At 30.0% G+C, this 24,740-nt stretch overlaps 2 protein-coding genes and 3 non-coding genes across 8 annotated transcripts; 1 reads left to right on the plus strand and 4 right to left on the minus strand.

Moving 5' to 3' along the window:
* Positions 1–5,492: 5,492 nt before the first annotated feature.
* LOC124825449 (putative LRR receptor-like serine/threonine-protein kinase At5g10290) lies at positions 5,493–12,354 on the minus strand. 3 transcript variants are annotated; one of them, XM_047298056.2, is made up of 11 exons: positions 11,878–11,965; positions 11,093–11,225; positions 10,681–10,752; positions 10,115–10,258; positions 9,971–10,042; positions 9,812–9,877; positions 8,859–8,929; positions 8,624–8,755; positions 7,536–7,877; positions 6,560–6,954; positions 5,493–5,965 (listed from the first exon to the last, which is right to left on the minus strand). In XM_047298056.2, exons 1-11 carry the CDS (start codon positions 11,948–11,950, stop codon positions 5,651–5,653), a joined length of 1,815 nt encoding a protein of 604 aa, XP_047154012.2. In that variant the 5' UTR covers positions 11,951–11,965; the 3' UTR covers positions 5,493–5,650. The 3 variants fall into 3 exon arrangements, with proteins under 3 accessions (XP_047154012.2, XP_087947868.1, XP_087947869.1); XM_088091742.1 differs by lacking the exon at positions 8,624–8,755 and having other exon boundaries at positions 11,878–12,354; XM_088091743.1 differs by lacking the exon at positions 11,093–11,225 and having other exon boundaries at positions 11,878–12,350.
* A 2,979-nt stretch (positions 12,355–15,333) lies between these two features.
* TRNAY-GUA (transfer RNA tyrosine (anticodon GUA)) lies at positions 15,334–15,425 on the minus strand. The gene is given in 2 exon segments: positions 15,334–15,369; positions 15,389–15,425. It is a non-coding gene; the product is annotated as a tRNA-Tyr (tRNA).
* Positions 15,426–17,198: 1,773 nt separating this feature from the next.
* Positions 17,199–17,290, minus strand: TRNAY-GUA (transfer RNA tyrosine (anticodon GUA)). Its single transcript is given in 2 exon segments — positions 17,199–17,234; positions 17,254–17,290. It is a non-coding gene; the product is annotated as a tRNA-Tyr (tRNA).
* Positions 17,291–19,158: 1,868 nt separating this feature from the next.
* LOC124825448 (chaperone protein dnaJ A6, chloroplastic-like) lies at positions 19,159–24,055 on the plus strand. Of its 2 annotated transcripts, none has more exons than XM_047298055.2 (8): positions 19,159–19,363; positions 19,759–19,886; positions 20,141–20,282; positions 20,458–20,515; positions 22,148–22,190; positions 22,542–22,590; positions 22,675–22,755; positions 22,840–24,055. In XM_047298055.2, the coding sequence occupies exons 2-8, from the start codon at positions 19,783–19,785 to the stop codon at positions 23,683–23,685; spliced, it is 1,323 nt and encodes a 440-aa protein (XP_047154011.2). In that variant the 5' UTR covers positions 19,159–19,363; positions 19,759–19,782; the 3' UTR covers positions 23,686–24,055. The 2 variants fall into 2 exon arrangements, with proteins under 2 accessions (XP_047154011.2, XP_087972559.1); XM_088116433.1 differs by having other exon boundaries at positions 19,159–19,349.
* Positions 24,056–24,494: 439 nt separating this feature from the next.
* On the minus strand, positions 24,495–24,578 carry TRNAM-CAU (transfer RNA methionine (anticodon CAU)). Its single transcript is given in 2 exon segments — positions 24,495–24,530; positions 24,541–24,578. It is a non-coding gene; the product is annotated as a tRNA-Met (tRNA).
* Between the last annotated feature and the right edge of the window lie 162 nt (positions 24,579–24,740).

Raw genomic sequence — 24,740 nt, forward strand, 5'->3', positions numbered from 1 at the left:
ATGAAGATGCGTGAATGGGCCATAGCTGTTGCTTCAGACAATCACACCAAAGCTGATCTTAGGGTTTCAGAGATTCTTCTTATAATGGATAGTCATCCTTTCATGCACGCCAGTAATTAAAAGCGATTATGTTCTTTTTCTTTTTTCTTTTCTGATCGATTGTATTCCATTTGTTCTTTATACCTGTATATGGTCCATGTATTCTTTCGTTAATCAGCTTTGTTATGTATACATGAAGAATTTTTTGGTGCATTTCTCATATTGTAGTTACTTCAGTTTCTTCAATTCAATGGTTGAAAAACAGTATAACCGTCACGAAAAGCAATGGAAAAGAAAGGAACAAGACAGGGAAATAGTTTGTTTCAAAAAGTAAATAAAAGAAAGAAGACGACTTATTTACTTTTAGGTTAAAAGAAACCAACTATCAATTTAAGTGGTATATGTCATTAACAATGCTAAAGTGTTAAAGAGAGATATATAAATTCCAATTTTTTACCCAAATAAACACCCTATAGTTATTTTGACGGGTATTACCTTAATGCTCTTTTAAAAGAATGAGTTTTCATACTTTAACGTCATCCCGTAAAACAATTAACTTAAAAAATACTGAGACATTTTTATAAAATAAAATAATTAATTAGATGTTGGTCACTAGGACTGACAACATAAATTCTTTCAACATCGATTTTGAGAGTCTACCGATATCATATATGATGTAAAACTCTTGTGGAATTTGAGTTGCCTAGCTGTCGAGCTCGAGTTTTCAGGCTGTACAGAATTAAACCATATGATATTGGATGTTCACAAAATCGATGTGTAAAGCACTCGTGAGAAACCATCGTTAAACTGTGTTTAAATCATAAAAAAAATCTGAACTGGGAGGGTTACATGATCGGTGTCTAAATGTGTTCAAATGAATAAAAATTGTAGTGTAAAAGTTAATTTTAGGTATCCATTAAACGTCGACAGTTTAGGACATACAACATTTAATGATGTAGTCTAACATTGACATATGCTAATGTCCTAACTTACATCAAATGCTGCAAAGTGCAAAGATGACGTGTTTTTTTGTAATTATTATGCATATATATTTTAAGTAATGGGTTGAGTTCTTTGTAATCGTCATCCGACCTCGAAGTATAGAATAATATTTATATATTTATTTCATATAGAATTGTATGTAAAATGGAATTAAAAAATTATAATTATTTAACAACATTATATACTATTATATAGCGTGGGAATCATGCTGTAAACTTATTCTGATGAAATTACACTTTTCTTATATAAAATTGTTAAGTACAATATTTATATAGATAAAATTATAAATTTTACAACGACACAAAATCATAAGTCTTCCATAAATTAAACTTTTCATATTTTTTTTCTGTAATTTCCTTCATTTTACTCGACATTTGGTGAACACTTACTAACATCAGTGCATTAAAAAACTTGAGGAGAAAAGGTCCTTCCTCTCCATTATTAATTTCTGAAATAGGGTCACATTTAAAATTAGGTTGAAGATGTGCAGAATAAGTCAATTATATTGGTGAAAAATGATGTTGAGCACGGATCTAACATGCATGTTCTTGCATGGCGTTTCAGGCATTGACTGAATAAAGATGATGGCATCAGTGAGAGATGACGTTATTGCTTATCCAATTGAAGCAACTAGTATATCACGTGTAGAATTGGTGAGTCTAAAACCAGTGAAGTTATTGAGCCATGCAACATTCGTGACTTAGTTTATTTTTAGTTGCCTAAACGCAAAGCATATATACAGCAACCCTTTGTATAAATTGGTTTTGCGACTAGCTAGCTGCTACTTCAATAACTTAGCGTCATTCAGGAAACATGTCTATTGAAGCTATGGCAATGGCGGGCATGGATTACAAAAAATGTGCCTTTTCCTTGGAAGAGTGTGACAGCCTTTGTCCACATCAATCTCTGCATCTTCTTGCAGAGCCTGATGAATTCCTTAATTTGACTGCAGAAGCTGTCAAAGCAAAGATCCAAAAGTGGGCAAAAGCAGTTGCTTCATGTTCCAAGCAACACACTGTCACAAATCACAAATAAGTCAACACCATGTTTAATTCGCTATCATTAATCTGTAATACTTATTTGTTCTTTTTAACTATATATATATATATATATATATTGATGTAAATTGATGCTAGGAATTTAACAAATTTATATATATCTTTATTTTATTACTCTTTTTCTTTCCTTTTATTTTCTGTACCTTTTTCTATATTGTTATTCATTTAAAATTGAATATAACTTTTTTTTTCAATTACATTGTTTTAATCTTTACGTGTTTTATTATAAAAGAGAGAAACGACATATAGAGATCAGATTAGGAAGTTAGAAATAATTTTGGAAAAACTGTTATAATGTTTTTAGAGTGTTAGTTAAAGAATAAAAGGGAAAAACGTACATAAGAAAGAGTTGTTATTACTCTTCCTTGAATCTTCTAAATCTGTTTTCTTATCTCCATTTAGAATTGATTAATTATCATAATTTTTTTTATAAGACAATACTTTATTTTTATATTTCTTTATTTATGAAAGGTTTGTAACTTCAACATATTTATTTATATAAATCTTACTCTCATCTTTACTTAGTTTATTTGAATTTTATTATCGAAGTGAAACATTAAATACAATTATTATTATAACACATTTATATAATTTTAAAAAAGTGGGTTGTAACTCTGACCAAATGTTGTAACTGGGTAATAAGGAGTAATAAGGAATTTTGGAATCTCAAGTGTAAATGTGTGTATAATCTAATAATCTCAGACTTTATAATCTAAAGCTATTTTATTTGTTTTTGAATTAATACTCAGAATAAAGTGCTTAAAAGATATATGTAACATAAATAACTACAATTAAAATATTTGGAAGAAACTGAAATGTTGGAGGATTAAACAATACGAAAATTAAGGTCAAGCAGAAAAAACATAATATAGATATAAAATACATGATTAAACGTATTAACTTGTTATTCTATTTACATATAATTTTAATTATTTAAATAATATAATGAATATGATTTTTTAATTATTTTATTAATCATATATAAGAGGTAAATGAATATTTTTTTTAAATTAGAGTGTGATATTTTGTTTTTATATAAAAATTTATTGATTATTATTGTTTTACGTCTTAATATTAATGAATATAATTTTTTAATTTAATAACGTGTTAATTTTGTTAAATGGTAACATATAAAAATAATTAACATTGTTGACTTAAAAAAAATTACATTTATTTATTTTTAAATTATGTAGGGACTAAAATTATTTAACTCGTATTTAATAAATATTAGAAATAATATATATACTAAACCTATAGTTAACTTTCAAAATAGGTATGATTTTGAATATCTAAAAACATTTTATGTATAAAACATGTGATATCATTATTATGAACACACGATTTAATCCTATATACAGACTTTTTATCAATTTTTTACTCAATATGTACTAAATTTCAATTAGGCTGGTCACAATTTAGGTAATTGTCACATATTAATTCAACACAATTTAATTAACTGAATACAAAATTTCACAAAATAATAATCAAGTTACCAAATTATATTAATTATCATACAAACTCTACATGTATATATATCATTATATTTTCTTATCATATTGAACTAAGTATCTCGTAACAAAATATTCATACTTATATGTCCTTTGCAGAATATATAAATATAATATCTAAAGTTATATTAATCCTGATAAATTAGTTCTCAACTTCATAAAAATTAATATAATTATTTATAATCTTAATGTTGATTAACATTACAAAAAAAAAATTAAATAGCAACCAATTTTAATTTCAAAGATAAAAAATAATTAGTCACTAAACTGATTAATTTATATATCAATTTATAAAATAAAAATTATTAGTATATAAACGAAAACATAATACAAGAAGTTGGAAAGATAAACATAAAGGAGAACCTTGAGGGAGGGGGAGAATAAAACTATTTGTACAAATTTTAGTGAATATATTATTTTTATATAAAATAAGGAAGGAGGATTTATTTATTTTAAAGAAAGTAGAGACACCGGTATTGTCATTTTATTAAAAATATAAGAAACATGTTTTTGTATTTTAAAGCCAAAGAGATGTAAGTATATATCACCTAACATGATCTCAAGAAAAAGAAAAATACAAACTCTCTTATTTCCTAAATACTTAAAATGACATAAAAATTTATAACATTTATTTGAATAGAATTATTTTTAAGTCACACGAATTATTTTATCACTTCAAAATATTTAATTTGTTGGACCGTTCATTCATATTAATAATTCCGATTAAGAGCTTCCAATTAATAAAAAATATTTTGTCAAATTTGAAGTAACTTTTTAATTAATTTTGTCAAACACAACAATTTGAAACAAGTCTAGTGGCAAACAGTTTAATTACTTACACTATTTTCAGTAATTAAGGAGACAATTACGAATTTTAAGCTCAATGAAACGGCTAAATTTAACAGCAGTTTGCAGTATATATAATTAATATATGATTAAAACACCTGAAAATTTCAGAACTGCTTACCATGCCATTCCTGTGTTCGCTATCCCTCTGCCTTTATTTCCAAATTGATCACGTTTTAAACTTGGATTTAGTGCAAAGTGAAGTAGTAAGTAAACTGGTGACATTAATGAACGTGGCACGGATTTGACATGTTTCTTGCAATTGCATGCCCTTCCATTTCAGGCATTAATGAATAGATGCGAGCTTCATCAGTTCAACGATGTAGTGACCAAAAAAATCCCCAATCTCTAGAAGTTAGGGACACAAACAAAAGCACATGTCTAAATGAAATTTGCGCATGCAAAACTCGTGAATTGGTCAGTTTTCAGTTACCTAACCGCAAATTAAGACACTACAACAACCTTTGTTTCCTCTGCTATATAAATTGCTCTTGTGGGGAGCTGCTACCTCAAATCACAAATCACAACTCTCACTTAGCAACATCGTATTGTATACCCTCGTCTGATCCTGTTAAAAAACATGTCTATTGAAGCTATGGCAATGGCGGGCTTGGATTACAAAGAATGTGGCATCTCTTTGGAAAAGTGGAATCCCCTTTTCCCACAGCAACCTCCTTTGTATCTTGTGGTAGTGCACGAGGAATTGGTTAATTTGGATGCAGAGGGTATGAAAGCAAAGATCCGAAAATGGGCAAAAGCTGTTGCTTCAACTTCCAACCAGCATAGTGTCACAAATGACCAGTGCAAACTACTTGTCTTTAGCTAGTTTTTTGTAGCAACAAAAACAATAGTTGCATAAGTTGGACCCAAAAATTGAAACTACCATGTTTGATTTGCCATCATTATTATGCAATTTATATAGCAGATCGGTGCATACTATTCCAAATTCTTTTATAAAGGACAGACTTTGTATCCTAACAATTTTCCTTCTCATCACTAGCTACATAACAGTAATTTCCTAGGGAAAAAGGTTAAAATCTCGTTCAAATAAATTAGTCATAAATTTCGGAATCTGAAGTTTATTACCTATATTTTTACACTTGGAAAACAATAACCCCTATGTCTGTTTTCAATCAAATTAACTTCTTATGAAGGGTGATAGTGTGCTACAACATCAAGTGTAATGGCCTAAATTTCTTATCTTCCACCTGACAACTCAATGGCATCTTGGTTATTCATTGAATCTTCTCCCCAGTTCATTCTTCTCTGTAGTCTCTCGTAATCTTGCCTCGTAGCAACCTCCACATGCTGCCATTCTTCCCATCTTTCAGCAAGCCCTTCTCCCTCTAACATTCTTACAACTTCTGACATTGCTGGTCGATCTTCCGGAGATGGTTGTGTGCAGAGTAATGCAATTTGTACAATCATTTCAACCTCTCCTATTATGTAATTTTTCTTCAGGTTGCAGTCCACAATAACATCTAGTCTTTTCTCCCGTTGCAGTTTCTTAACCTATACCAAACAAAATATGGTAAAAAATAGTAGTAATCAGCAGGTATAGCAGAATAATTCAGAACTTATGCAAGAAGATAACAAGCACAAGCACATGTCCTTAACCTTTTGATCATCAACATTATAGAATGAACCATGGCTTATAAAACATAGTTCTACTTGTTCCCAGCTATAAACATGCAGAAAGTCCAATTATAATTAGCTTATATCACACTTAGACTTCACTCACATTGGGTCTACCAACTAACATGATTTCAGGTGTGTATATATATATATATATATATATATATATAGTAATCTCCAGCTAAAAAATAGATGCGTCCAAATTGATTGAGTTGAAACAATTTTAGGTCATTTTTGTGTTGAATAAAAAATGACTTGACATTTTTAGAATAAAAGTGCTCAAACACACTTTAAACTCGGTTCTATTCATAATCAGTTTTTCTAAATCAACTTTTTCATATGCTCACCAACCATTTTGTGTGAATAAAATGCCAAAGCAGACATTATCAAAACACCAACAGGCATGCAACAACTTCCATCCATGTCGACACTAGTGAGAAAAAAAGTGATACTAAAATAAGGCTGTCTCACATGGTCAAGCAATAACACGTCATCCTCCTCTTCCAAACGTGAAAAGTCAATAGCACGTTGACCTGTAACAAGTTCCAAAAGCATAATCCCATAACCAAAAATATCAGTCCTTTCTGAAGATTTTCCCGTGGACAAGTATTCTGGAGCTATATGACCCATTGTCCCACGAACTTGAGTTGTCACAGTAGTATTTCGGACATCAACTAATTTTGCCAAACCAAAGTCACCAACAACTGGTTCAAAATCTCCATCTAGTAATATATTAGCTGCCTTCACATCCCTATGAATAATCCTAGGATTACACTGCTCGTGAAGATATTCTAGGCCGCGGGCTGTTCCTAGAGCCACTCGTTTTCTAGTAGGCCAATCCAAAACGGGTTCCCCAGGTCTGAGTTCTGCACCAATGTCAAAGCAGATAAATTCTCACTTAAAATATGAAAGCAAACTTAAAGACAATGAGAGGTTCAAGCTACCCTCAAATTAAAATATTTCCAGCCAAAGATACAGAATTCATAATTCGGACATGGTTACATTTGATGTCACATCAGGCTTTCAGGATTTTGAAACAGCCCACAGCTGAATATTTAAAAGTGAGCAAGTCTACATGATAACAGTTCACATGACACCTACAGATTTCTGTCGATAAAGCACGTATATTCTCATATTCATCTCTCACATTCATCTCTCACATTCTTGTTCTATTCCCCAAAGTCTGATGTGAAGTCAATAACTACTTATAATTCCAAAAGAACTCTGGAGCTTTATACAAACCAGAAGTGTCCTGAATGTGTTAGATTAAACTTTTGATTACTTAATGCAACCAATCATATCTAGGAAATGTTAAAATGGTTTGAATGAGTCATGACCCTCCAATCCCGGTTACAAAGTAAAGCAATCACTGATTATACTCTCTTATAGCAGGTGAAATTTAAAATTTAGCAGACCAGTAACGCAAACATGCAATGTTACTCAATACCTCGTAGACGATAGGCAACACTTAAGTTTTGCATGAAGGGATAAACTAAGAGACGTTCAGTTGTAGTAGTACAAAAACCAATGAGCCGTAACAGGTTCCTATGGACAGCTACGCTTATCAACTCCACTTCACGCTGAAACGCAGCATCACCCGCAGCACTTTTATAATCGGTTAACCTTTTGACAGCAACTTTTGTACCATCTGCTAGAATACCTTTGTAAACCTTTCCAAAGCCTCCCTGTCCTAAAATATTTTTCTCGCTGAAGTTGTCTGTAGCTATCTGTAGCTCTTTCCAGGAAAATCTTTTTATTTGACCAAATGTAATTCGGCGATCGACCTCGCCTGAAAATACATGAGAAAAAAGATATTCAAATAGCTAATCAGCAAGGGAAAATTTCAAAATATGTTAAAATAGATAGTTCATATCAACCTTTAAAAATGACGTTAAACTAGAAAACTTGACTGTTTCTTTGTTTTAATTTTTTTTTCTTCAGCTCTTGAGCATACATTGAACTAGTTGTCACAATTAAAAGCATTACAAGATACTTCAACCAGTAAACTCCCCATTCATCTCATAAATATTTAACCATATCCCACCTTTACCGGACATGGATGGTTCAAAAGAGGTATATCCTAATTTGTGGTTATTAGACCCAATGAGCCATAAGTTGTCAGTATACCAAAATGAAGGAAAAGGATAGCCAAAAACATATTTGAAATAAAATTTGAAGAACTAAGCCTAATCAATAAAAAATACTATCACATTAATTAGACAGATGCTCTAAAATAGAAAAAATATTACTGCAGACACACAGATGCTACAGATATTAATACTGGATACCAGTATTTTTTAAAAGAAAAATGAAATTCCAATAAAGAGATGGTGCATTAAGAGGTATGGAGTACCCATTCATAAAAATTAATCTAAATGAGGACAACAGTGACTTATGTCATAAATTCACGATTTTATAGCACTAGATCAACTTTGAGCAGAATGTGCAGGCAGCGTCACCAGATCAATAGCTACTAATTCTGAAGATATAGACAATCTACAAAAACATTGTGAAGGCTGAAAAAGGAACTCAAACCTGGAACATCAACAAAAATTTCACGCTTGCACCCCTTGTACCAGAAGAACAGCAGACAACCAAGAAAAAAAATAATACCTAAACCTGCAACTATTCCAACTATGAGGCCTACTTTTGTTTTATGAGACGAACCTGTCAAATGAAGGAAAACTAGTTTTCAGCTTGTTGCCTGTAAATGGAGGGGGTGGGAGAAGGAAAACACTTTACAGATCAAAACAGTATTAATAAAAGTAACCTTGAACTGCATTATCAGATGAGCAAAGATGATGATAACTCACTCCACAATTCAAATTATTTCCAGTGAAACTGCAATGGGCAAAACAGTGAAACAAAGTGGAACACAAATAAGCCTATTTAAGCAATGAATGATTTTTTTATACAAATTTGTAGTTTTGTCCAAGGACACCATAAACATGAAAAGTTAGATGTATGACGACAAAACAAAAAACAAGATATCAAATAATTGCACACAAGCAGATATTATTGAGACTTACATGAAGGATAAAATGATGGACAATCAGCTTAGGTTTGAACATGTACAGAGAAAGCCACTAGAAATAAGGAAAGTAGATTTCATGGCTTTTTAGCCTTGAAAAAAGGGATACAGAGACACCAAAAAGGACATGGGAGGAAATTATGGAAAAGGATCTCAAGTTGAATAATATCACTGAAATTTTGGTTTGTTACAAACTCAATTGTATTGTACGACCCATGTATCCAATCGCACCTAACGAAAAAAAGGCTATTATTATTGTTTCCTTAACATGGGTCCTTAGGAAACTGATCGGTATTTGCCAATAAAAAATTATATTTCTTTTAAAGTAACAAAAAACTACCACCTTAAACTTCTGCCATTCAATATTATATATTGGGTGTATGGAAAAAATTTGGGCAATGAGAACTCTAAATTAGGTAGGAGAAATTGAATATGTGATGATTACAAATCTTTCAGAGGAAGATCAAAAAGTGGAACCAGAGATGACCATTAGAATCATAGACTACCATTTGGTTATGTAACAATGTTGAATGAAATTGATGACATGGGTTCTTTAGGCATCCACTTTCCAAGTGTTTTAGCCTTTTAGGTATAGTCCTTGGGTCCGGGATACAAAATTGCTGTCAAAAAATGTATTTGAAGAATTTCACATTTTGGTTTTAAGGTATCTAATTCTGATTTAACATACGTACTTGTATGTAGGAATGCTGAACAACCGCTCCGGAATCTTCCCACTAAGATCATTTGAATCTAGCATACTGTAAAAGAGAAGTTTGAACAATCCATCAGATATCAAATGATAATAAAATGTACTTGTCATCAAAATACGAGTATAAAAAATATTAACATACACATTGATCAAGCTTGGGAGACTGGCAAGTGATTCTGGAATAGTTCCACTAAGATTGTTTTGACTCAATGTCCTAGTTGAAGACCAAAATTAGATACTTCCAGACATTACAAAAGGAAAATAGATGCTAAGACTCCATACTTACAAGAATTGAAGCTTTCTAAGATTACCAAGTGAATAGGGAATTTCACCAGTTAATTTGTTGTTTTCCAAATCTAATCTGACCAAGCTTGTAAGATTTCCAAATTCTTTTGGAATGTCACCAGTGATGTTATTACCTTGCAAAGAACTTCACGGTAAATGTGTAAGAAAAAAGGTGAAAAAGATGAATAATTGAAAGCGTGAAGAATGTAAGATTTAAAATCACAAAATTCACCAAAAAACATCATATGGTTCTTGAAAAAGTAACCGAAGTTTACATAATTCCATACACACTACAAATGCTATATGCATTTTTCCATTCACTTTCTTAAATTAACAATTACAAAGTAGGAACCCTACTGAATGATTGAATAGTGTACTACAGTTCATCGGATACACAGAGGATAGTATATTCAACGGTAAAAGGTTTTAATGCATCCATGTAATTTCATGAATTTATGCCTCAACACTAAAATGAAACAAACCAAGAACGTTAAGGCTATGAACTGAAATATGGGACAGGGCAGAGGGAGAAGATAGTTCTGTGGATATTTCATATTAAATACTTACAGAGTTTCAAGACTTTTCAGAGATGCTATTCTTGGTGTCAACGATCCTGTGAATCCCATAAATTCTAGTGAACTGCAATGAAGTAATATGTATAATTATACGTTATGAATAAAATATTGAAGTACCAATGAAGTTGAAGCTGTCACAATCATCCTCAAACTAAATATTCAAATGAAGAGGAGGATTAGGTACATACACTCTCTTGTTAGTTATATTTATTGAAAACTACAAAATTAAAAGAGAGATTGTTAAATAAGTTATAGAATCCATAAAATTTTGTCGTTTTTAATAAATTTCAACCGGCAAGAGAGAGTATATTCAGAAAACTATCCTAGAGAAAATGTTCTTAGCATTTCTCTTCAAAGAAAACAAGCCAGTGGATGTTTCCAATATTATAATAAGAATATCTTACACTCGAATAACGTTGTTATTTTGGTCACATTCAACATTGGACCAAGTACAAGGGTCAACTAGATTTTTATTCCAGTTTGTAAGCTGGCTCGTAGAAGCATTCAATGATGACTTCAACGCATACAGCGCATCTTCTGAAATGAACATATAAATTATACATCTATTAAAGACTGAAAGTCCAAATCCACTTGCAACTTCGACAAAACCAGAAAGGCAGATAGATGTAAAATCCATAGCATTTTCTACTGCAATATTATAAAAGTTATAAGATTATCATATGTTGTAAACGAACATTTTATCCATGTATTCCTCATAAATGATGTGCAAAGGTACAGGTTGCGAACACAATTCTCGGATAATGATTCTTTCCAGTAAGTACATGATCCAAATTTTCAAACTTTCATTAATTTCCAAGCACCGTTACCAAATAGTTTATTCCATGGTTGAAAGTACGATCATTCATATGGAGCATATTTAAATAAATTGAAAAAACCCAAATGATTTTTCTAAAAGATATAGGAAAAGGGCAAAAAGTTGATGGATCAAAGTGTCACTTTGTCAACCAAAGGTGACAGTAGGGTAACAAAAAGGATTACGAAGAAATTAAATCTCAGAGAGGCAGAACAATAATACCAGTGTGCTTAAATATGAATGAATCTCAGAACCATAATACCAGTGTGCCAGACCATCATGACAGAGAAAAGGAAGTGAAGAAAATAAAAACTCAGCTAAATCTTTACATAGCTTAAAGATTAACACCGAATAAGTTTGAACAGCATACTGAACCTTGTGAATCAAGCCCAGCCAACGCAGAAAAGCACACACTAGTGAATAGCAAAAGAACAAATACCAAATCCATTTTTCCACTCTCATCAACCATTCAACCAGTGACAGCGTGCATTATGCTCAAGTACCACATCATAAATCTTCATCTCTCAAGTGTAGAACAAACAAAACACCCCACTAAGTTGCAATCACTGAAGACAGTCGGTAAATATCATACAAAGATAAAAGGGGAGAAATGAAGAAGATTGCCGGAAGCACGATGCGATACGAGACAGACGTGTCAAATGACCAACCGTGAATTTCCAACCATCGATGGAAAAAGCTTAAGTACTAACAGATAGGGGTCAACCACCAAAAGAGAGAGAACAAATGAAACCAGCAACAGAAGTGGAATCATTTATAAGACAAAAATTAGACATTGTTTGAACCGGTCAAAGTCTGTTTTTTTTTGGTTGGTAAAATAAATAAAGGAGTAGCTCTGTGGAAATGATGAAGAGAAGAGATAATAACACTTGAGTAAAGTTGAAATATATAAACAAGACATTGAACTGAAATAGAAGCTAATGAAAAAGGTTTCTGATTAAAATTGAGTGAATTTCAACATAAAACAGATTACACTGTGGATTGAAATTGAAGTCTTGATTTCGTGATTTACTAAATTAACTTCCAACAGTGATGTTATAATAGCAATTTGGGCAAAATTAAAACTTAATAAATTAACCCTAGAATGATAAAATTAAAAAGGGAACAAAATAAAGAAAACCCTAGATATTACTATGATACTGGGCGATGAGATTAGCATAAAGCAATCCATTGTGCTGTCCACTAGTCGGTAGTACTTTGAAAATAAAGACCAATCATTGTCGATCAATCACTATCATTGTCCCCATTTTATGTCAAAGGCTATTCTTTGATTTATTTTTTAATATTATTTAATGAGACGGAAAACAAATAGAAAAGTAAATATGGATATAAAGGGCTTTTTCTTTTATTTAATGAAAATATGATTCTTAGACTGTTTTGTGATTTTTTTCTAAAATAAAAAAGTGAACAAATTATAAACTATAGTGTGTCAATCTTTAGCACCAATTTATTTTCGTTATTTTCTCTCTTGTCTATTCTATCACTTATCATATTTTTTTATTTGTCTATATTATTTTTTGTCAGTAAACATGTATTTGTCTTGACATACAAAATCTCTTATATTTATTTGATATTTTTTTATATAAATATAAAAATTTATAATTTCTATGATTATTTCACTTTTTATAAAATATGTTTGAATATCATGTTACAGTGTATATTACTAGTCAAGGTCAAAATTATTTTGTGCTAAAAGTATTTTGTGGTCAAAAGTCAGAAAGAAAAAATTACTGTCCAGTACTCCTGCGCCGTGTGCCCTTTTGAACATAAGTGATGTTAGGACATAATGATTCTTCTGTTTTTTTAATCATGCCATTTATGAACATGATAAGTGTTAATGCTTTTTAAACATAATTTCAATATCTTTCTAAAATCCCAAAAAATGGTTGTTTCAAATGGTGTGGAAGAGAATTCCAAGAAAAAAAATTTCAGTGATTGTTTCAAAGATTGTAAGAATAAATATGAGAAATTCAGTCTTGGAGTTCATCCTGACATTCTAATGATAATCTATTTTCAAGTAGAGAGGAGTGAGGCATGTCGTGAGAATAGCAGGAGGTCCTAGCTTAAGGACTTTTCCTTGACTTGAGGTAAGTGATAACGGACTAACCTTGTGTAGTAGCTTGGGATGGGCCAGCTATTTCACCATAACAAGTGCATGAACTACCATAACTACATATTCATACTAATCTGGATAGTCAAGTCTAAGGTCTTTATAAGTTAAGATGTTTGGAATGATGTATGTGATATAAATTATCTATGTATGTTATGTTATAGATGTGATATGATTTCTTTGGTATCTAGTTTACCCTTGTTTTTCTGTTGTTTGTCTTTATATGTTGTTTTTCTTTTGTAATGATCATCTAATGATGTGAGCTTAGATATTCATTTTTTCAGTTGTTCCAGCTAGAGATGAGGTAGAAGTAGATGAGTTGTTAGATCGATCTATAGAAATAAATATCTTCTTTGAAAGAAGTTTATTTTACCTAATTGTTCTTTTAACATTTATATAATATTTTATTTTAGTAATTTATACATGCGTTGTTACAATCTTAACCGTTTAAAAAAACTGTAACATGAAAATGGTGTATCTAATTTTTTTCTCTGTTAAATAAGAGCCCATTAATAAAAATTGATATACAATTCCTACTATATATTTTTGCATCATGTTTGTCATTTCCCTTATACTTTGTATTTAAATATTAAAGAACTGTGATTAGGTTTTTCAAAGAGAAATATGAATAGGATTTGGTATCAATATGGAAGATATCAAAACACAAGAGACAATAGATTTATGATTAATTTTATGTTAAAAATTCAATATTGAATCTGAGTAAAAATGATAAAATTAAGTTTTATATATAAAAAAGAAAATCTATAAACTCACTGGTTTAAAGATTTTGAACTGAAGTGGTGTATTATCTCTTTAATAATTTTTTTTTTCAAAAAATAAAACTCATCATTTTACTTATATGTTGCTCATCTTATTTATTCTTTACTTTTTATTTTATTTTGAATTACTAATCCTATCAAACGTAACTATTTTAATCATAACCATTCTTTTATAGTTTTATAATAAGAAATGTTTGTCCAAAATAAAAGAATTATAAATATAAATTATTATACTTAAAATTTAAAATTATAATGTTTTGTGGAAGATTAATATTAATTATTGAAAATTGAAACAGTAAAGAAGCATATCAAATTAATAAAAATCTAATGCAAAAATTCTAACCACTAGTTTTAATAAGTACACATGAAAGGGTTTAAAATAAATAAAAATAAATATTTTACTATTTTGAAGTTGTGTACATCAGATTAATTTGATGTTTATTTATCTAAAATTTTAATTCTCTAAAATTATTTATTTTTAAAATTCTAAAAAATAAAAATATATTTTTTAGAAATGGTTTTATAGCTTCGAGAATAAAAACTTAGATAAAGAGTAATTATTTATCAAAGTACCTTTTTTTCCTACAAATGTGATATATTTGTATTGTTTTTGTAAGTATGAGATTGAATTTTGTTATTGTACCTGTAATAGGATTAATAAACGAAAACAATTAGGTTTTCGAGTTGAAAAAAAATAAAAAATACATTTTGATGTGGATATTTTGAAAAATCAAATGTTTAAGGATAAGGAAAGTTAACTAAATTTTATAAACGTAATTGAGATAAATTTTTAATTTTAAGGTATATGTGAAAGAATTTATATGAAAGTGATTATCTTTTCATGTAAAGGTGTTGTTAGATAAAAAGAGTATAAAGGTGAATTTATTTAGGAATAGCAATATTAAATTATAATATAAAATAATATCCGACCTGCCGGATTCGAACCAGCGACCTAAGGATTTCAGCAAGGAACAGCCCACTACAGTCCTCCGCTCTACCAACTGAGCTAAGGTCGGTTTATAGTTAAAATATCTTCAATAAAATAAATGTTCAATAAATTTGAAACAATGAAATTGATAAAAAGAAAGTTTATAGTCGAACAATACCAGTATTCTATATTATTGCAACTAAGCGATATTGTAATTTGCTGTCTTTTGAAAACAATACCTAGATATACCATAATATATATATATATATATATATATATATATATATATTTTTTTTTTTTTTTTGCTTTAATTAGATCTATATATTAATTGATACCTATCTTTGGCTGTGAAGTGAATACAAAAATAAAATATTTTTATCAAAAAGTGAAATATATATTATCATAGAGATAAAAATATATTATTTTTAAATAAACCATTACACTGTTCTTATCGAATTTGTGTTGAGGTGGACTATGAGGCTTTTTAAGTGTCGAGTTTATATTGAGATGATAAGTGTTGAGTTTTGAAGATAAACAAAAGCAAGATTCATTCTTAAGAATATTGTCTGATATTAAGAGTTTAATGAATTTGCATAAAATGTGAATCTAATAGCAAATGAGAGAAATTGAGTGAAATTTTTCTCAATGTATGTATAGATTTATCAGGTCTATGAATATAAACATGTTAAACAGATTTTGTTACTAAGAATTCTCCAAAAATAATGATATTAGATATTATCCAAATTTGTGATTGTTAAGCTATATCTTTTTGGTTTTTAGCTTCATGATATATTAATTTAATGGTGTTTCTCATACTTGTTATGAAAGTTTTTTCTTTTAATAATTATTTTGGGATTGTGCAACTTTATCTGACAACTTTAATACATATTTTAGAATGTTCATGACAAGTTTAGATGCATGCTTTCAGAACCTGTTGTAGCTTAGATATGATGTTTTAAGTGTTGTTTGGTGCTCACAACGTTTCATTATCCTTTCTTCCTTTGCTCATTGTAGAAATAACTTGTTGGTTAACAACATTATAAGAAAATTTGTAAATAATGATTAATTTTAGTGATAAAAATATATTTAAAGATTAATTTTTAACTAAAATCTAATTTCTTTAATAACTATAACCTTAGTACATGTTAATGATTAATTAAAATAATAATTTATGATAAAAATTATTTCACCAATTTAGAAACTATTATAATTTTTTATTTATAGTTGAAATTATTTGTTACCAACTTTTTAAATTATAAATTATTTAAATTGATTGTTAATTATTTTTAATTACCAAAATTAGTCATGAGAAAGAAAAATCTTAGATAGAAATTAAAAGACTTTAAAAAGTAATATATAAAGATATAACGTTTTTTAAAATAATAATTTTTTTATAAAAAATATTTATACTAAATTCTTTTAATATTAAAATAATTGAGTTTTTTTATATTTAGATCACTATCAATTTTAAAATATAATTTTATTTAAAAAATAAATAAAGTAGCATGATACAGGAATTATAGCACGCACATGTATGTACATATATTTATAAATTATTTAAATTTTAAAAACAGTAATTAAAATGGTAAAGTTGAAAAAACAAAAAGTATATATATAAATATATATCGATAGATAAAATAAATTTTAGATATTGAAACAAAAATATTATAAGTAATATTACATAAATAATTTTTTTATTATGATTAATTATTTAAAATTTTAAAAATAGTTACTAGAATAATAAAAAATAAATATGTTTTATATGACTAATTATTTGAATTAAAAAAAGTAATTAAGAAAACAAAACCAAAGACTTTTCCATTTCCTTAAAACCCAAAAACTACAAACTGATAAAACAAATTCCGACCTGCCGGATTCGAACCAGCGACCTAAGGATTTCAGCTAGGAATAACCCACTACAGTCCTCCGCTCTACCAACTGAGCTAAGGTCGGTTTATGACAAAAGAATTTCATAACAAAAATTAATATTTGAATAAATCCTCTCTTCTACATTTCTTCAACTATTGTGAATTTGTAATTAGCTCCTTCTTCCAATTTGGAAGACAATACCTACAAATACCATAATCTAATCTAATTTTGTTTGCTACAATTAGTTCTACTGTTTAATTAATAAATAAATATTTTTATTACAAATAAGATATTTATCACAGTAATTAAAACATGTTATTTTACAATAAATCATTACATTGCACATTATTATTACTAACACTAGTTATAATGTCATAATATTTTTTATGTTGTGATTATGATTAACACAATGTACATCATTACACATTTTTTGTGTTTATACTATTAAAAAAAAACATTTAGTGCAATGATGCTTTCACACCATTAATGAGTCCATAAATATATATTTTCTGTTGCAAATGAAGTTCATCCAATTCATGGAAGAAAAGTTAGAAGTTTAACCACAACACAGTCCATATAAAAGAAAATATTAATGGTACACATTCATAAAAAGAGAAATAATTACTTTTGTAAATTTAATATTCTTTATGTTTGAAACTTTTTAGTTAAAAAATTTAAAATCATGTAATAAAATAATTTTAATGAAAATTTAAAATCATTTCATTTTGGTTTAATCAATGATTTAGTTTTTATTGGTTTAGTTGATTTTGGTTTTTTTATTAGTTTTTGATTAAATTTAATTTTTTAAAAGATTCAATTTTTTTCTTTTCATTGAATTGAGATGTATATGTCATCTGTCAATTAGTTGAATTTTTATTTTTATAAATTTAGAAAAAAAGAAACTGTAACATGTGAAGTTAAGTTAGTATCATATAACAATTTTGAAAAATAATAAATAATCGGTAACATGTCAAGTTAACACCACATAAGATGTGACAGTGATCATGTTATATATATAGTTATTGTTTTTCATTTAGTCTTTATATTTAAAATTTTAATTAAATTAAATTTTTCAATTTTTTTTAAAATAATTAAATTTTGTTTTTTCTGATTCAAGATCAAATTGTAATTAAATTTAATTACAATTTATATATGCTTATTAAAATATTTATTTTGAATTTATATATTTAATTATTTCAGCTTAATCTTAAATTATTTTATTTTTTATATTTTTTCACTTTAATTTTTTATACTTGAAATATTTTATACCGGTCAACTTAATAAAAATATCAAATTAAACTTTTTTTTTAATTTAAAAGACTAAATTCAACAAAAACAATAATAAAAGATCCTAATAAATCAAATCAACAAATTAGAATACTAAATATTTAACTAAATCTTTCAAAATTAACTAAATTTATTATTCATTTAAATATTAGTCTAAATTTAATATTCAATTTAAAATATATATATTTCCGTAGGACTTGGATTTCTTATTTAAAGTATTTAAAGTTGTTTTGAATGCTGAATAAGATCTTTGTTACTTAATGACTATAAGGAGTATTCTGAACTAATCATTTCCTTACCTGCGGATTTTTGGTTAACAGATAGTCATATGAATTACAAAATAAGAAAAAAACATGACTATATAAAAAATTACATGTTAATTTAAAAAAAATGCAATTTTATAAAATAAACTTCAATACTAATTAAACAATCACGAACCCTGGACATTTCTTTAACTAAATGGTATATCATAAAAAAATTAAATTACCAAGCCTTATAAAAAATAACAATTTTTTAAAATTAAAATTCACCATACAAAAGTAAGCAGACAATTATTTAATCTGAGTGTAAGAAATGTAGTTTTGCATTTAAAAAAATGAACCCAACCCAATATAATGGTATTAGGGTTCTAGAAGGAGCCGAGTAAGTAAGAGGGGTCAACTTGTTGCTAAACCAAAATAAAAGGTGAAAGAAAACTCAACCACGGAGGGAGGTTTTGTGTAATCCTCTAAAGCAGAGGAAATAGGAGTGTTCCATTTCCAACACTGTATCCACATCCTCCCACTCTTTCTCATACACACTATCCTCTTCTCTCCGCTAAAACCTTCCCCAGCTTACGATAGCAGCAGCGGTTAAGGTTAACCGCCTCAGGTTCCTCTTCCTTTTCCATTATTGTTTTGTCTTAGAATTGTGACATAAACATGTTTTTATTCATCCCTTCTGAGTATTATTGTCAGTTCTGCTTCTTGTTTTTATTCCTTAAAACAAACCAACCTGTTTTTTAAGCCACTAATTTCTTCTTATCTGTTTCTGTGCGTGAAATTTCAAGTGTTGTCTACAGCCTAGGCTTTTCTTAGTTCTTTTCTTGTATGCTGTATTGATTGTTGAATTCCACTTGCTTGTAATTCGTTACTAATTACCAGGTTCACTTAAGTATCAACAAATTGCTTCTTGCAGCTTCATTTTATTATTTGTCTATTTGTTTATTTGTTTGTTTATTTTATTGCTAGCTGAATTTGATGGAGAAATTTTGTATTTGTTCTCAGATTGTTTTGCTGAAAATATACTAGATGGCCATTTCTACTTTTGCCAGTACTGCAGCTACTCAATGGGGAATTCGTCCTCAGATTTTTGCGGGATCGACAGTGGGGAGGATTGCATCATTCAAGAATAAGTTAGTCATATTATTTAGTATTTTTTTACTAATCTTGTTGGCTTGTCACTCCTGCATATCTAAAGGAGTTAAATTACTTTTAATGTAGTTTTTATCTATTTCATATCTAAATGAGCACTATTTTTCCATTCTACCCGTCACTAGATAATGAATTTTGGAAATGGCTTTCCCAATCTGTACACACACACACACAATATTTTCCATCTTTGTTTTGAGCTGGAGATTGTAATTAAATTAAGTCATTTTTCTTGCAGTGTTTCAAGCAAGCTAAGCTTCATGGCTGCCCCAAATTCAAGCTTCTGTTCTCGAGATTCCTCGCGTGCTCTTTTTGACAAAGTTTCTTTGCAGAAATTACATGGTCGCAGGGGATCAAGGTTGATAGTTAGAGCAGATGCAGTAAGTTTCAAGTACTCATGCATTTCTAAGTGTTGAAAGACATGGAAATTATGGAACTATGATTTCCTTTAGTTTCTCTATAACTTTACCTTTTAAAGACATGTCTCCTTAAATTATGGAACTCTCATGAACATTCAATATATTGACTCATTATGTATTGTTTGCCAATGTGCAGGATTACTATTCTATCCTTGGGGTCTCAAAAAATTCTAGTAAATCTGAAATTAAGAGTGGTATTTTTTCTGTGGTCCTTTCCTTTTTAGATTGACGTAACTCTAATGTCATTAATTGATATGTTTAAGTATATTGTTTGACTTTACTTCCTGAATGGCGAATATTTAGTGTAGCAATGTAAAGGAAAATCAAATACCCCGATAGGATCAATAGATTGACTAATTAATGATTATCTCTTTCCATATAGATGTTGCTGCGCATACTCAAAATGGTTTTCCTACAATACTTGTGAAGCATACAGGATTTAGTACTGAAAATGAAATCTAAACTTAGGGATCCGTGTGTGGTGGTTGAATGTTGATTTTTATATGTAAATTTCAAAACAAAACATATATGACTGAAATGCAGTAAAATAGTTTATAACTCTTTCAAAATATTTTTACATCAAATTTTAAAACATAAAACGATTTTTTATTCCATTTTAGTTTTAAAAAGCATCTTTGATAGCCACCGTGGTCATGATAAACTATACAGCCCATAACACAAAGCCCAAATGGATTACTAAGAGACCTGATCACTTGAAGGACTTTATTTAGCTGAAATGGAATGTATGAGCTGTCCCTTGATAGATTTGGTTGTAACTGCTATTCATGTTTATGCTCTTTTGTAGATTATAGATATTCTGTTCCTTCAAATGCAGTCAGCCAAGGATTGAATGATGCAAACAGTTTAAATACTGCCATCATGAATGAAAGTAGGCAGTGGAGAATCAATCATTTATTATTAGCATTAGCTATAAGGAGCTTGCCTTGGCCTTGAATGCAAGAAATATAACTGTACCCTAACAATCTTGTACCCTCCACCACAACTATCATTGCCTGACACTCCATTTCTAATTTCTACCGATGATGATATCTACCACCTTACATTCTTCTCATATCACTTGGAGTCATTGCTTCCACCATCAACCCCAGTTTATCTGCTGCATACATGTATAAAGCATGGACACATATTTTAGGGCCTATTAATTTGTCAATTGTTAGAGATCTGGATTAGTTCCATCAGAATTGTAATGACAACGTCCATCTAATTTGTCATTGAGCAGAATTATATAGCCTTTGTCGTATACCCTGTCACTTCCCAATGATATTTCTCAATTATTATAATTCCTTCGTTGTCTTGGACAATGATTTAACTGATTCTCAATGCCTTCCTCTGCATTCTGCTGACAATGATTTCTTATACTGACTTTAGACGGTAATGCAATGGTGTTACTGATAAGAGGATTGATTTCAAAGTGGTTTTGTAGATGATTGAGAAGGATTTGGGCCACTCTTCAGTTATTTGTGGGTTGCGTCTCCTATCATGTTCTATTTGGCTAAACATGGTTTGTAAAACTGGGAACTACAAACAACTAAAACTGGTTTTGGTGATAAAATATTTTAAAATCGAAAACCATACTAAAAGGTAACTAAAACTCTCAGAAATCTGCCATACTTAGGTTGGGAGCTAGAGTAATTACACTACTAAAATTTGTAGGATTTATTTGTGTTTTGTGTAAAAGGAATTTATGCTTGTTGCTAAGACTTGAGCGCATGTTTTTGCGGCTGGCTGTGTATTGTGCTTTTTGGGAGTTGATTGTCTGTTTTAACATAACAATATCATATTTCTCTATACTTTGGACATTTCAGCTTATCGGAAGCTTGCCCGGAGTTATCATCCTGATGTTAACAAGTGAGTTCTTTTTACTTATTTCATATTGAACACCACTGACTTTCTGATACCCTGTGCTTGCTTTGTTCCTCACTCGTTCTTTTTTCTTTTAAAATTTTAAAGGCTTTTATTTCACTGTTGATATGAACTATAAGTGGTTTGGGTGTCTTTAATATAAAGCCCGTGATTTGTTCTTTTAAAAGTTTATGTTTTTTTTTTTGCATATTTCCTGATTTGCTTATTGGATAATTTCTTTTGCCTAGAACCTCTTCGCATCACAAGTCTATTTTACTAGTTGCATAGTCTTGTTGTCTTCGTGATCATTTGGTTAATGTTTCTTCAACTGTTATGGATGTTTGCTTTCTACCGCAGAGAACCTGAAGCAGAAAAGAAATTTAAAGAAATTAGTAATGCATACGAGGTATAACTACAGCTTGTTGAACACAACTTACTCTTTTTCATGTCTTCTCATAATTGATCTCATGTAATTCAATTTTTTTTGCAGGTCTTGTCAGATGATGAGAAAAGATCCATATATGATACATATGGAGAGGCTGGTCTTAAAGGTTCAGGAATGGGCATGGGGGTAAGTTGTCTCCAAAAACAATTAAGACTTTTACTTTGTTACCATATATTCTTGTTTCTTGACTGGCCATCTTTGCAATTTCAGGATTTCAGCAATCCTTTTGACCTGTTTGAGACACTGTTTGAGGGTATGGGTGGCATGGGGGGCAGTAGAAGTTCTTGGAATGGAGCAGTTGAGGGTGAAGACGAGTATTACAGTCTTGTTTTGAACTTCAAAGAAGCTGTTTTTGGGGTGGAAAAGGAGATTGAGATTCGACGATTAGAGAACTGTGGAACTTGCAATGGTTCGGGAGCTAAACCAGGGACCAAATCATCTAAGTGTAACACTTGTGGTGGTCAGGGTCGGGTTGTTCAATCGACGAGGACTCCATTAGGCATCTTTCAGCAGTCTATGACTTGCTCTTCTTGCAATGGAGCTGGTGAAATTTCAACACCTTGCAATACATGTTCTGGGGAAGGACGGGTGAGGAAGACAAAGCGGATAAGTATCAAGGTTCCTGCTGGTGTGGATTCTGGAAGCCGGTTAAGGGTCCGCAATGAAGGTAATGCTGGAAGGCGTGGGGGTCCTTCTGGTGACCTCTTTGTTGTTCTTGAAGTTATCCCAGATCCGGTGCTTAAACGGGATGACACAAACATTTTATACACATGTAAAATATCTTACATTGATGCAATCTTGGGGACTACTGTTAAGGTTCCTACTGTAGATGGCATGGTGGATTTAAAAATCCCAGCTGGGACTCAACCAAGCTCAACACTTGTTATGAGTAAGAAAGGTGTTCCCCTGCTGAACAAGAAGAATATGAGGGGTGATCAATTGGTCAGGGTGCAAGTTGAAATCCCCAAAAAACTGAGCAAAGATGAGAGGAAACTTATTGAGGAACTTGCTGATTTAAGCAAAGGCAAGACTGCTGCCACCAGTGGTAGGAGATAACTTGTTGAGGAGCCTATATTCATTTGTATTTCTAGTCCATTTCCTATTCTTGACCTTGACTCAACTCAGGGCAGCTATTAATTTAAAACTTGGGTATGGGTGAGCTTATGTGGTAGATATAGGTTACTAGTCATTTTATTTATATAGGCAGATATGAAGAGCAGAAGAAACTAGATATCTTTCTTTTTCTTTGGAACTTATATGCCTTTTGCAATTTTGTTGTTCTTTTACTGGGTGAGGGGGGTGAAGGACTATAGCTTAGATGCAATGCCATCTTTATTTTTCATAAATGTTGCTTTTAGACAAAAGTGAAAATACATATTATATTTATATTTGTTTACAAAGCCAAAAAAACTTATTGTTAACTTAATGTATGCTATTGTCGGTTGCTGTTCCAGCACTAGCATTGTTGATACAGATATAGAATATTGTTGATGCATGGGTTTACGGTGGAGATAGCGGTGGTGTTTACGCTATGGTTCATTTCATATCAAAATTTCGTCAGGTTTAATTATTAAATAAATCAGAACTTTTTTGAAAATTTATTTATTTAAAAATATTAGGTTTTACATCATTAAAAAAGTTTCTTAAATTGAAAAAAAAATAGCTAAATAATAATAATATAAGTACTATTTTTTATTGTATACACATTAACGTTTTAAAATTACATCGACAGGGTTGTTTTAACAAAGTCAGAACACAGCTCTTAAGTTGCTATAGTTTAGAATTTTTGTAATTTCTGCAGTATTAGGCTTAAAAACCTAAAATTTAAGTCTTTTATATAAATAAAAGACGATAGAAAAAGAATATGGGGTGAGAGAGGCTCGAACTCTCGACCTCAGGATAACTCGAAGCTATGAGACCTACGCGCTAGCCAACTGCGCCACCACCCCATTTATAGTCATATATTGGCGCAAAAGAATATACATTGACAACCATAGGTACCTTCTTTGTCTCTCTGTCTTTTCTTTTCGTTCTTTTAAGTCATTATGCATCACAGTATTTTAAGTTTCACCCTCTTAATACTAAAGAGTGTTAAAATCAATATATTATAT

This window comes from Vigna umbellata, chromosome 5 (assembly GCF_029865625.1).
Source record: "Vigna umbellata cultivar VRB3 chromosome 5, Vumbellata_1.0, whole genome shotgun sequence".
NCBI classification, from domain to species: domain Eukaryota; kingdom Viridiplantae; phylum Streptophyta; class Magnoliopsida; order Fabales; family Fabaceae; genus Vigna; species Vigna umbellata.

What these genes read in the sequence shown, in the direction of transcription:
- LOC124825448 (XM_047298055.2), top strand. Translation starts at nt 19,783, where the DNA reads ATGGCCATTTCTACTTTTGCCAGTACTGCAGCTACTCAATGGGGAATT. An exon ending in ATTGCATCATTCAAGAATAA is followed by an intron (nt 19,887 to 20,140) that starts GTTAGTCATATT and finishes TTTTTCTTGCAG; the next exon opens with TGTTTCAAGCAAGCTAAGCT. An exon ending in TATCATCCTGATGTTAACAA is followed by an intron (nt 22,191 to 22,541) that starts GTGAGTTCTTTT and finishes TTTCTACCGCAG; the next exon opens with AGAACCTGAAGCAGAAAAGA.
- LOC124825449 (XM_047298056.2), bottom strand. Translation starts at nt 11,950, where the DNA reads ATGGATTTGGTATTTGTTCTTTTGCTATTCACTAGTGTGTGCTTTTCT. An exon ending in GGCTGGGCTTGATTCACAAG is followed by an intron (nt 11,226 to 11,877) that starts GTTCAGTATGCT and finishes TGTTCATTTCAG; the next exon opens with AAGATGCGCTGTATGCGTTG. An exon ending in TTCAGCATTCCTACATACAA is followed by an intron (nt 8,930 to 9,811) that starts GTACGTATGTTA and finishes TGCCCATTGCAG; the next exon opens with TTTCACTGGAAATAATTTGA.